The sequence below is a fragment of the Lampris incognitus genome, chromosome 1 (genome assembly GCF_029633865.1).
Source record: "Lampris incognitus isolate fLamInc1 chromosome 1, fLamInc1.hap2, whole genome shotgun sequence".
NCBI lineage: Eukaryota > Metazoa > Chordata > Actinopteri > Lampriformes > Lampridae > Lampris > Lampris incognitus.
The window spans coordinates 262,572-275,996 of record NC_079211.1 but is presented as its reverse complement, the minus strand read 5'-3'; the positions used below and the strand labels follow the sequence as shown (position 1 = coordinate 275,996).

The following is a 13,425-nucleotide window of genomic DNA, read 5'->3' as shown; positions in this document are numbered from 1 at the left end:
GAAGGTGATGATGGAAGAGGAGGTTGTCTACAGGCAACTGAACATGTTGAGAAGGAGGAGGTGACGAAGGAAGAGGAGATGGTCTACAGGCAACAGAACATGTTGCGAAGGAGGAGGCGATGTTGGAAGAGGAGATGGTCTACAGGCTACTGAACATGTTGAGAAGGAGGAGCTGACGATGGAAGAGGAGATGGTCTACAGGCCACTGAACATGTTGAGAAGGAGGAGGTGATGTTGGAAGAGGAGATGGTCTACAGGCCACTAAGCAAGTTGAGAAGGAGTAGGTGACGTTGGAAGAGGAGATGGTCTACAAGCCACTGAACATGTTGAGAAGCAAGAGGTGATGATGGAAAAGGAGGTGGTCTACAAGCCACTGAACATGTTGAGAAAGAGGAGGTGACGGTGGAAGAGGAGATGGTCTACAGGCTACTGAACATGTTGAGAAGGAGGAGGTGATGATGGAAGAGGAGATGGTCTACAGGCCACTGAACACGTTGAGAGGAGGAGGTGACAACAGAAGAGGAAATGGACTACAGGCCACTGAACATGTTGAGAAAGAGGTGACGATAAAAGAGGAGATGGTCTACAGGCCACTGGACATGTTGAGAAGGAGTAGGTGACGATGGAAGAGGAGATGGTCTACAGGCCACTGAACATGTTGAGGAGGAGGTGACGATGGAAGAGGAGATGGTCTACAGGCCACTGAACATGTTGAGAAAGAGGAGGTGACGGTGGAAGAGGAGATGGTCTACAGGCCACTGAACATGTTGAGAAAGAGGAGGTGACGGTGGAAGAGGAGATGGTCTACAGGCTACTGAACATGTTGAGAAAGAGGAGGTGACGATAAAAGAGGAGATGGTCCACAGGCCACTGAACATGTTGAGAAAGAGGAGGTGACAATGAAAGAGGAGATAGTCTACATGCCATTGAACACATTGAGAAGGAGGACGAGCAGTTCAACATGTTGGTTTGCCAGATATGAGAGATGGATGAAGTGTTGTTTGCTGGCATGAGGAACGCAGCAGGTAGACTCGAGTAGAGCTGTTGGGGTGTCTGTTGGGGTGCCTGCGTGACCTCGACACACAGTCACATATTTGAGGACATGAACGTGGGTGACGGTGTAGTTCTCTGTGTAGACACCACACAGACCTGCAACACAACTCCACACAAACACAAAACCCAGATACTATGACCTGCTGAACAGCTGGTGGTACACAGCAGTCTCTCGTACTCAGGCTCTAGGCCTGCTGACTCTTCTGTGTTACCCCTTACTGCCCGCACGAAGCGTTAGACAACTTAATGGAAAAACGATCACAATGACCTTTCCCCCACAGATTTTTAAAGTCCATCTCTACCGGCACTGGTTATGATGAACACAGGAAGCGAGAGACAGGCTGCGAAGAGCAGGCGGGTGGGAGGTCTGATTAACACCCTCCACAGGGCGGGTTTCAATCCAGCCTACAACTGTTCTTCAGTCTGCCTGTGTCGACACACATTTTCTACCAACACAACACAACACACGCACACGCACACACACACACGCACACACACACACACACACACACACACACACACACACACACACACACACACACACACACACACACACACACACACAACCCAGGTGGGTCAGAGTTGTGTGTGTGTGTGTGTGTGTACATACACACAGAGTGTTGTGATGCGTCTAGTGCAGCAGTGTGTAGTTGGAGGGAAGGTGCACGTGTTCTTCCAACCCGCTTGTGTCCCTCCTGCCCTTAGCTTGCTGCCGCTGGCTAGCCTTTGTGGCGAATAGGGAAGCATCCTAGCTTGTAAGCCTTCCCTTGCCAGTACATAGCCTCTCCTTCACCAAGACTCCTGCCAGGCCTCCCCGTGGCCACACATGGTAACTGGGGTCTTGCGGCCCCAGGCTAACTTGGCAGGGGATCTCGGAGCAGCAGTGGGCCCGAGAGATATGGTGTGCAGGCCCACCCTGGTGGACACACCCTGGCACCTATCAACCACTGCCCCGCTGCCTTGTGGGTGAGTCTGGAAGACATAAGGCTAAGGGAGCTTACCCCAACAGAAAAGCAAGCTGTGGCGGCACGCTTCGAGGCGGTTTCCGAAAAACTGGATTTCCGGCAGCCCCCTGCAGTTGTGTGGAGGTGCCGGTCGTCTAGGGATCCCCCTTGCCATCGGAACCATCTCCTGTACAATCAAGTCATGTGGCGTTGGGAGAAGCGCACCCCCCATGCCACTTTAAAAACCATCTCTGCTGCGCAGGTATCTTCTGCTATCTGAGTCCTCAAAGGACCCACAAATAGAAGAAGATGGTCATCATCGGGCACCATGGACAACCAGCAAGCAAGCAAGTGTATATATGTCCTGTGTGTGTGTGTGTGTGTGTGTGTTGCTTTCAGAAGTTTTAAGTGTGACCAGATGAGGCAGTGACTGTCTGGCAGTGTTGGACCTCCTGTCTCTAAGTGTGTAAAGCAAACATTTAAGCACACCTGATGAGATGGGGCCATGAGGCTGATGATGAAATACTGCCCGTATGTAACTGTGCACAGATACCATTTACAGCCACTGGGTGACAGACATGGAGATACTCACTAGTACAGCACTTCATTGGCTTCATGTCTCTCGTAGCGCACTGTCTCACACATTATCCTGTAGAGACAAAAAACACAAAGACGTTTATGAGTGAATAAATAAATAACACTTCTATCCCGATGGGAGTGGTCTCTTCCAGGACGATAATGCGCCCGTCCACAGGACATGAGGGGTCAGCAGATGGTCTGATGAGGATGAAGATGATTCCTGAGGAGGCTGAGGAACGCCCATCTACCCCCCAAAATTCTCACCAACTTCTACCACTGCACCATAGAGAGCATCCTGACCATCTGCATCTCAGTGTGGTACGGCAACTGCACCTCAGTAGACCAGAAAGCTCTGCAGCGGGTCGTCAAGGCGGCCCAGCATATCACCGGTACCCAGCTCCCAGCCATAAAAGACAGTTATCACAAACGCTGCCTTGGAAGGGGTCTGAGCATCAGCAGAGATCCCACCCATCCCAACCATGGACTGTTCTTCCCCCTGCCCTCTGGGAGGCGCTACAGGAGCCTCAGAGCCCGCACTACCAGGCTCAAAAACAGCTTCTTTCCACAAGCTGTTGCCCACCTGAACCTGGCTACCCACTAAATGTCTGTAGATATTTTTAAATATTTTGTACTCCAGCTCTTTTTTAACTTATTTTTAGCTTGTGGTCTTCATGTGTGTATATCTTCTACTGTGTTTGCTGTGTTTGCCTGTGTCTGTCTTGCACTGTTTGGTGAAGCCACAGCCCTCATTTCATTTTTAACATGTGCCTGCACATTGTTTTTAATGACAATAAAATTGAATTGAATTGAATTGAATGACGTAGATCACATGTATGGCCTTCAGTCACCAGATCTCAACCCAACTCAGCACCTATGGGTCATTCATGGCCGTCATGTCAGACAGCGCTCTCCACCACCATCATCAAAACACCAACTGAGGGAAGATCTTCTGGATGAATGGTGTCCCTCCCTCCAGTAGAGCTCAGAAACTTGTAGAATCTATGACAAGGAACATTGAAGCTGTTCTGGAGGCTTGTGGTGGACCAACACCTTACTAAGACCCTTTATGTCGGTTTATCCTTTAACCCCTCGTCTGGTCTACATGTTATAAATACTACACGTGCTCTAGCTGATGGTTCCCACACATCTCCACTTTCTCTAAATCACACTGGTCTGGATTCTCTTCTAAGTTTAACTTGTCCTTATCTAAATGTTTAAAACTAATGGGATCTTTACTGGAGAAGAACCAACATGTCCATAAGGTTCTGTACTACAGGAACCACTGCTGTCAGTGACTCAGGCAGATAAACAGACAGGCGTCACTTAAACTAGGATTCAATCTCTATCAAATTAAAAAAAAAGGGGGGGGCGTCCAGGTGGCATGGCGGTCTATTCTGTTGTCTACCAACACTGGGATCGCTGGTTTGAATCCCTGTGTTACCTCCAGCTTGGTTGGGTGTCTACAGACACAATTGGCCGTGTCTGCAGGTGGGAAGCCAGATGTGGGTGTGTGTCCTGGTTGTTGCACTAGCGCCTCCTCTGGTCAGTCGGGGCGCCTGTTTGGGGGGGGGGACTGGGGGGAATAGCGTGATCCTCCCACGTGCTACGTCCCCCTGTTGAAACTCCTCACTGTCAAGTGAAAAGAAGCGGCTGGTGATTCCACATGTATCAGAGGAGACGTAGTAGTCTGCAGTCCTCCCCGGATCGGCAGAGGGGGTAGAGCAGAGACTGGGATGGCTCGGAAGAGTGGGGTAATTGGCCGAGTACACGGGGAGAAAAAGAGGGGGGTGGAAATGCCCCAAAACAGAAGAAAAAAGTTGTAAACATTTGTTTTCAGAATGTGCAGAATTTAATATCCTGGCAGTTTACATATCTGAGAAAGCCAACAGATCACTCGATAAGATCTGTGGTAAGATCTGTGATAAGATAAAATAAGATCTGTAACAAGATCTGTGATAAGATAAGATCTGTGGTAAGATCTGTGATAAGATAAGATCTGTGGTAAGATCTGTGATAAGATAAGATCTGTGGTAAGATCTGTCATAAGATCTGTGGTAAGATAAAATAAGATCTGTAACAAGATCTGTGATAAGATAAGATCTGTGGTAAGATCTGTGATAAGATCTGTAATAAGATCTGTGGTAAGACCTATGATAAGATCTGTAATAAGATATGTGATAAGATCTGTGATAAGATAAGATCTGTAATAAGATCTGTGGTAAGATCTGTGATAAGATAAGATCTGTAATAAGATCTGTGGTAAGATCTGTGATAAGATCTGTGATAGGATCAGTGATAAGATCTGTGGTAAGATCTGTGATAAGATAAGATAAGATCGGTAATAAGATCTGTGATAAGATAAGATCTGTGGTAAGATCTGTGATAAGATCTGTAATAAGATCTGTGGTAAGACCTATGATAAGATCTGTAATAAGATATGTGATAAGATCTGTGATAAGATAAGATCTGTAATAAGATCTGTGGTAAGATCTGTGATAAGATCTGTGATAAGATCAGTGGTAAGATCTGTGGTAAGATCTGTGATAAGATAAGATAAGATCGGTAATAAGATCTGTGATAAGATAAGATCTGTGATAAGATCTGTGATAAGATCTGTGGTAAGATCTGTGATAAGATAAAATAAGATCGGTAATAAGATCTGTGATAAGATAAGATCTGTGATAAGATCTGTGATAAGATCTGTGGTAAGATCTGTGATAAGATAAAATAAGATCGGTAATAAAATCTGTGATAAGATAAGATCTGTGATAAGCGTTGAGAGTGCTGATAATGATGTTAAATATGAACCACATAACACATAAATAATAGTGAGTGCACAGTTACAGAGGAAAGTCACTTCTTCCTCCATCAGCTGCAGTAGTTGTGGATTTAACCTACAGTGATGGTGACTGTTAGGCTGCATGCCAGACAGGACAGCAGAATAACTCCTCATCACACTGTGCAGTCTGAAAGAGGGTCTCATGTTTTTACTGATCTTTGCATCATTGGAGAATCAGTTAAGTTACTTGAGTGGGTGTTGGCGGCGTGTGCTCACCTCAGCTGGTGCTCTCGCAGGTTGGACAATGCCTCCATTCCATGAAGATAGGAGTAGACGATCTCCAGGTCCTGCAGAAGAGGACAATGGTCAGTGAGCAGTCTTGTGTTTCTGAGTAAACCAACAACATAATGTGTATTCAGAGTGACGGTACAAACACTGAAATCTGAATCGCCATGAAAAAGCAAACATCAATAACTCTAGTTCAAACACACGCCGTTGCCCAGTCACGAGTGTGTGTGTGTGTGTGTGTGTGTGTGTGTGTGTGTGTGTGTGCTCAGGCTTTGATATAAATCAGCCGTGGTGGAGTGGATGCTTTGCCCAGTAGTACAATGAAATACACTTTACAAGGATCCTGACGTTGATTTGTGCGACTCAACCCAGCGGTACAAAGTAGACATTCAGTGAGACGGAGAGGAAATGTAAACTGCCATTCAGAGAGTTGATCACATGACTCAGAGAGCTGCTGTCAGGTCGCGTGGCTCTGCTCCAACATGGAGGTGAAGACGGAGTTCCTCTCTGAGCACCAGCAGCCAACACAACTACTCCACTGTCTGTCCGTCCACACTGTGTACACACATCTGTGTGTGTATGTGGGGGGGGGGGGGACTGTGTACAAGGACTGGGTCTTCTTTGTTGGTGGTGACTGGGAGGTAGACATTGCACAAGGGGGCGGGACAACAGGGGTTCTGTGTTCCAGCCCAAAGCCACCAACACACATGCACCAGGGTACACACACAACACAACACAACACAACACAACACAACACACTAACATGCTCATCAGCAGTCCCACACTTCATTCATCACACTGGAGAACACGACCAGCACATATCAGAGGCAGCTGCAGTGGGCACTTTTCAAACGGAGGCTTAATTTTCATTTAGATTATAATTAAAACATGATTTTATCCCCTCGTTCACTTTTACTTGATTGTCCACATGACCTGATGCACCTTCTGAGCACTTCTAAACTGACTCTTCATCACACCTTCCCCTGATATTCATCACACCTTCTCCTGCTCTTCATCACACCTTCTCCTGCTCTCATCACACCTCCTGCTCTTCATCACATCTTCTCCTGCTCTCATCACACCTCCTGCTCTTCATCACACCTTCTCCTGCTCTTCATTGCTTTCATTAGTTTGCTTCTGTTGGATGTAGAGCAGTTAATGTATGACAGGTAAAGTTTACTATACAGCTTATTATTAAAATGTTCATAACAAGATTGTATTTCATTAAAATGTTCATGGAAATTTGACCATAAAACAATGTGAGCATAGCTTCATGTTGCCTCAGCAACACCGAGGTCTTCCCCAACCGGCAGTTCGAAGGTCACAAGTGCCAGGAAGAGCTAAGGGACAAATCACCAACACTTCAAGACAGAGGTCTGAATAATATGACATAGAACAAAAGAAAGAACAGAAAATTAAAAAAAGAAGTCAGCTTGTGACGGACTGAACATGTCAGTGTGCATGCACTGACTTCTTTGCAGAAATTCAAAATCAAGTCCTAAAACTTTATCAAGGGGATCAAGAGTGTTGCTCGCACAGAGCCAGCCAGAGATGTCATCATACTTGTGAGGGTTGGACCTTCATGAATACGGACCCAGAAGGACACACACACACACACACACACACACACACACACACACACACAGATGGCTGTTCTTACAGTTCTCCTCACTAATCCCTGAGCACCGAGGGAACTGCTGCCCCTGCTGCTGCTGCTGCCCCTGCAGGAAGGACAGCAGCACAAGACAAATGCAGGAAGAACATGTCCGCAGCCACCACTCCCTGCATGCATGTGTGTTCTAGTGTATCTCTCGAAAAAATAAAATAAAGCAGCTTGCATGTTCTCTGTGTGGGTTTCCTTAATACTCCTGCCTGTGCCCCTGAGCAAGGCAATGGAAAAAAGACCTGGAGTTGGTCCCTGAGCGGTGCACGGCAGCTGCCCATTGCTCCTACACAATAGGATGGTTAGATGCAGAAGAGAATTTCCCCCACAGGGATTAATAAAGTACATCTTAATCTTAATCCATCCTAATCTTAATCTGTACAACGAATAAAGTCTCTCTTCTTCTCAGGCCCTCCTGTTCTCTGTGTCTGAAATGTTTAACGTCAGTGTTTAAACACATTGAATGTTCAGGCATCTGACGCCACCTACAGGAGGATGAATGAACTACAGCCCTACAACAAAACGTGAAGGTGTTGATGTTCTCAGGAAGAACATGTGCATACGATGGAGGAACGAGCTGAACGTGCAGATCAGGGATATGACATCCACACAACTGCGAGGGGTACAGGGGTGAATACTGCAGCATCTCTGTCATGGATGCAACAGAGACAATGCAATTAACAACGAAAATCCCAAAACATGTTTACGAGAATATTTCCTGAGTGATGAACAACCAGCTCCTCATCACAGAATCTACAGACAGATTCAACTCAGATTCTACCTGCACACCTACGTCACAGGGTCAGTGTGTTTACACAGATGAGCTGAATTAATGCTTGTTATTTAAATCACATCCCTTAACCTCCGAGGATATGTGTATGCACCCCTTTCAAAAGGTAAAGCACCAAATTAACTGACTTGCCTTCAACTTCTGGTTCTTAGCTCGTGCTTAAGGATATAGAGCTTGTGGTCATGATAATCATACCGAATCTTAAACAACATGGGTATATATATCATAATGTCTGCTTACATATACAAAATACCATATTTACGAAATCAGCCGAGGTTCCTCATATTAAATTGTTCAGTAATATTAAGTATATAAAACTAGTTTTCAAATAAAACTCCAACAAATATTTCACACCTCATTTTGTGATACATTTTAAGTTATATAGTCTCATTATAATTTACAAAACAAAAGTGTGTATCATGATTTGGCAACATTCAAATCTCACCGCAATTGAAAACCACTGAAAAACAGTAAATGATCATATTGAGTATAATATTGAGTGTAAGTAATGTTGATAATATTGAGCCCAGCTCTGTTCTCAAGCAGAGGTTTGAGACCCACAGTGATCTCACATCCTGCCAGTTCTCACCTGGGGCTCATTTGTAGAACTCAACAACGACAATCACTCAAAAGAAAACGGGGATATAATCCATTTGTGGCTTTCATGATCTTGGATGATGACAGAAACTAATTTAAGTGGACATTAATCAATACAATCTTCTCATTTTGAAATCAAATACTTTGCTACGTACTGATTCTAGAGGAAAGATCGGGACCTTTGGGCAGAGCTGACTCATCCATAACAATGTTGACCATCTTTGTTTCTGAAGGAATAATAAATAAATGTACATTTATCTTCAATAGTAATAGGCAAACAATCTGCAAAACAGAATACCACAAGGTGGCAGTCGTGAGCGCCCCATTCCACAGTGACGTCACAGTGGACGAAACAGCGCCACTCCAACACAGTTTGACTGGGAGAAATATGCAAAACCGTCAATTGTGGCTTCAGTCTCAAATATTTCAGATTGGCTGTATGGAAGGAATGTAAAGGACCCCATCTTTTCCATCGCTCGCCTCCTTTTCTCTGCGCTCACAGTCCGTCTGGCTGAGCTGAACATACAGCAGCTGATCTGTTGGGGTCCATCTTGCAGGAGTAAATAAAAGTGAGGTTTTGTGTTTGTATTCATGGAAAATGATCCAGCTGTTGTCCAGAGCAGCGGGTCTCCAAGCTAACCAACCTTCTCGTCGATAATAATTCAATTATTCAACATCATCTTTTATCTTCTTTCAATGGGATTGTATGGAGAGGAAGTTTGGATATTGTCATACTGTGGTGGACACGTATTGGGGACAGAATTCCCCCCAGGAACTAAGGGTTAAGTCATGGTTGCCCTGGCTGGCAGGTTAACGCAGGGGTAAGTTATGGTTGTCCAGCCAGTTTTCTGGTTATTCTTGCCGCCTCCGCTCAGTCGAACTGTGGTTTTGTTGTCTCTTTGATTTACCGTGGATTAAAGAAAGTTGCCTACACGGCTAAAGTGTGAACCTACGGTCTTCTCCGTTCCTTCGGCTCTACAATGGTGACCCCGACGTCGGTTTTCGGATATGTTTTCTGAAACCACACACACATTATGGCTACGAACGCCGTTGCAATTAAACTGCCGGAGTTTTGGGAGTCTTCCGCGGCTACATGGTTCGCGCAGGCTGAGGCACAGTTCGCGCCGCTCAGAGACATAACAGCAGACGAGACCAGGTACTACTACGTATTGGCAGCGCTGGGGTGCGCTACGGCTTCCAGGATAAGCGGTTTCATAACCAACCCACCGGCCGATGGTAAATACGCCGCACTTAAACATCTCCTCCTTGAAACTTTTGAACTGTCAACAACGGAGAGAGCACGTCACCTCTTCGCAATTCAGGGCTTGGGAGATGGCAAACCATCGGAGCTAATGAGCAGGATGTTAAACCTACTGGGTCAAGAAAAGCCATGTTTCCTGTTCATGGAGCTGTTTCTGCGCAACATGCCGCCCCACGTCCAGACTGCGCTCGCTAACTCCACCATCACTGATCCCCGTGAGCTGGCAAAGGAGGCTGACCGATTCTTCGTCGCTACGCAACGTTCCTCCCATGCCGGGGTGCTGGCTCCTACCTTCACTGGCCCCCCGCCGACATCGCGGGCGTGGCCCGACGGTGGCGCCACAGCGTCAGACCGCTACAAGCCCTCTGGACTCTGTATGTACCACGCTCGATGTGGTGCGAAAGCTAAACGGTGCCGTTCCCCCTGCAACTACAGGCCGACGGGAAACGAGAGGGCCAACACTCAGTAGTGGCCATGAGTGTTGGCGATACGAGCAGGCTACTCTTCATCCTCGACACCATCTCCGGTCGGCGATTTCTCTGTGACACGGGCGCACAGAGAAGCGTGCTCCCTGCTACTGACGTCGACATCATGGGCGGGGAGCGGGGCCCCCAGTTGGCGACGGCTGACGGCAGCCCTATCCACACCTACGGCGTGCGGTCTGTAGAACTGTGTTTTGGTGGACAACGTTTCACGTGGGAGTTCGTCATGGCCAATGTAACGCTTCCCCTCCTCGGAGCTGATTTTTTGTGCGCTTACGGTTTGCTAGTGGACATTCAGAACAGCCGTCTGGTCGACGCCTTAACCTTCTCCTCCTTCTCATGTACGCGGGGGAAGCGGCCTATGCAGGTCTAGCCAACTCTCTCTCAGAGGCAGACAAGTTCAACCACCTCCTCGCTGAGTTCCCTGACCTCACCCAGCCTACCTTCTCTGCACCCACCGCTAAGCATGGGGTGGAGCATCACATTGCTACGAAGGGGCCCCCGGTCTACGCCAGAGCCAGGCGTCTCGACCTCGCCAAACTCGCCATTGCCAAGTCTGAGTTCGAGCACCTGGAACGCATGGGGATCATCCGCCGCTCTGACAGCCCGTGGGCCTCCCCACTCCACATCGTCGCTAAGCCTGATGGAGGTTGGCGCCCATGTGGGGACTACCGCCGACTAAATGACGCCACCACGCCCAACCGCTATCCTGTCCTGCATATCCAGGACTTTTCTGCAAACCTGTCTGGCAAACGCGTCTTCTCAAAAGTCGACCTGGTCCGTGGTTATCATCAAGTTCCCGTGCACCCCTCGGACATCCCCAAGACAGCGGTGACTACCCCATTCGGCCTATTTGAATTCCTACGAATGCCATTTGGACTCAAAAACGTGGCCCAGTCCTTTCAGCGGTTGATGGATTCAGTGCTCCGTGGCCTTCCTTTCATCTTCGTTTATTTGGACGACATACTCATCGCCAGCGCCTCCGAGGAAGAACACCTGTCCCATCTTCACGCCCTCTTCACACGCCTCAGCCAGCATGGGCTGATCGTCAACCCGGCGAAGTGCCGGTTCGGGCTGACGGCCATTGATTTCCTCAGGCACCGCATCACTGGGGACGGGGCGGTCCCCCTGCCCTCAAAGGTGGAAGCGGTGGCGGCCTTTCCGCGCCCCCAAACAGCTCGTGCGCTCAGGGAGTTCATCGGGATGGTGACATTCTACCACCGCTTCATTCCCCGAGCCGCCTTTATCATCCGGCCACTGTACGAGGCGCTGAAAGGCAAGTCCCCCAACCAGGCGGTCGACTGGACAGTAGAGCGGGACCGTGCGTTCACCGAGACTAAAGCTGCGCTCTCCCAGGCTACCCTGCTAGCGCATCCTTCACCTACAGCGCCTATTTCCATAACCACGGATGCATCAGACTATGCTGTTGATGCGGTTCACGAGCAGTGGGTGGGGGGGGCTTGGCAGCCTTTGGCCGTTTTCAGTCGCCAGCTTACACCCCGAGAGCGTAAGTATAGTACTTTTGACAGGGAACTCCTCGGTCTCTGGCTCGCCGTCTGGTATTTCCAGTTCCTGCTAGAGGGCCGCGAGTTTACTGTGTACGTGGACCACAAGCCCCTCACGTTTGCCATGTCCAAGATGGCCGAGCCATGGTCCGCTCGCCAGCAGCGACAACTCTCCTACATTTCGGAATTCACTACCGACATCCAGCACGTCGCTGGTAAGTCTAACCAGGTAGCTGACTGCCTCTCTAGGGCAGTGATTGGAGCGGTCCACCTAGGCCTGGACTATGCACAGATGGCCGTCGACCAGGCCACGGACCCGAGCATCCTCCGTCTCCGGACCTCCGACACGGGGCTCCGCCTGCAGGACGTTCCTTTCAGCGACACAGGTGTCACCCTCCTGTGTGACGTCTCCACAGGACAGCCCAGGCCCATCGTCCCGGACAACTGGAGACGCCCCGTGTTTGAAGCTGTGCACGGCCTCTCTCATCCAGGCGGTAAGCCATCCGTGCGCCTGACCTCTGCTAAGTTTGTGTGGGAGGGACTTAAGAGAGACGTGAAAGCGTGGGCCGACTCGTGTGTTGCCTGTCAGCGGGCTAAGATACACCGCCACGTTAAGGCGCCCCTGGAACGCTTCGCAGTGCCGGAGAGACGATTTGACCATGTCCACATCGACCTGGTTGGTCCCCTACCCTCCTCCCATGGGTTCACCTACCTCTTCACTGTGGTGGACAGGACTAAGCGCTGACTGAAGCTGTTCCCCTGGCATCCACGACGTCTGCTGATGTGGCCCGGGCTTTTATTGGGTCGTGGGTCTCACGTTTCGGTACGCCTTCCGACCTTTCATCTGACCGCGGGCCACAGTTTACCTCAGAGCTATGGAATGCTGTGGGTGAGGCTCTGGGCGTCAAGCTTCACCGCACTACCGCCTACCACCCTCAGGCGAACGGCCTTTGTGAGCGCTTCCACCGGTCCATGAAGGCTGCTCTTCGGGCTACTCTCAAGGACTGCAACTGGGTCGACAAGCTCCCATGGGTCATGCTGGGCCTGCGGACCGCCCCGAAGGAAGACCTACAAGCCTCCTCTGCGGAGCTGGTGTACGGCACGCCGCTGCGAGTCTCAGGCGATTTCATGCCCAACGCAACGCGTCCCTGGTCAGCTGTGGACCAACGAGCCTCCTTGCTGGCCGGGCCAGCGCTTTCACACCCGTCCCTACCGCCAACACGGCGCTCCGGTGTCCCAGGTGCCCCCGGGTCTGCAGTCAGCGGACTACGTGTTCATCCGTCACGACGCACACCGCCCCCCTCTGCAACCCCCTTATGACGGCCCCTTCCGTGTCCTGGAATGGGGAACTAAGCACCTGGTGGTGGATTTGGGGGGCACGGCCGAGCATGTTTCAGTGAACCGAGTTAAACCCGCACACCTGGACTTGACGCAGCCGTTGGAGTTAGCCCAACCTCCTCGTCGCGGTCGTCCCCCGGCTCCGC

The 13,425-nt window shown here is 49.3% G+C and overlaps 1 protein-coding gene across 3 annotated transcripts in view; it reads right to left on the bottom strand.

The window, feature by feature from the left end:
• The window catches only part of rapgef2b (Rap guanine nucleotide exchange factor 2b), a 352,048-nt gene that overhangs the window by 259,337 nt on the left and 79,286 nt on the right, over nucleotides 1-13,425 (bottom strand). For 2 of the 3 annotated variants that reach the window (XM_056296986.1, XM_056297056.1), the window contains exons 2-3: nucleotides 5,632-5,702; nucleotides 2,590-2,646 (exon numbers count right to left, since the gene is read on the bottom strand). In XM_056296986.1, the coding sequence (XP_056152961.1) occupies nucleotides 2,590-2,646; nucleotides 5,632-5,702 (128 nt within the window). Of the gene's footprint in view, nucleotides 1-2,589; nucleotides 2,647-4,017; nucleotides 4,086-5,631; nucleotides 5,703-13,425 lie in introns of those variants that run through there. The other variant, XM_056297132.1, reaches the window with a different exon arrangement.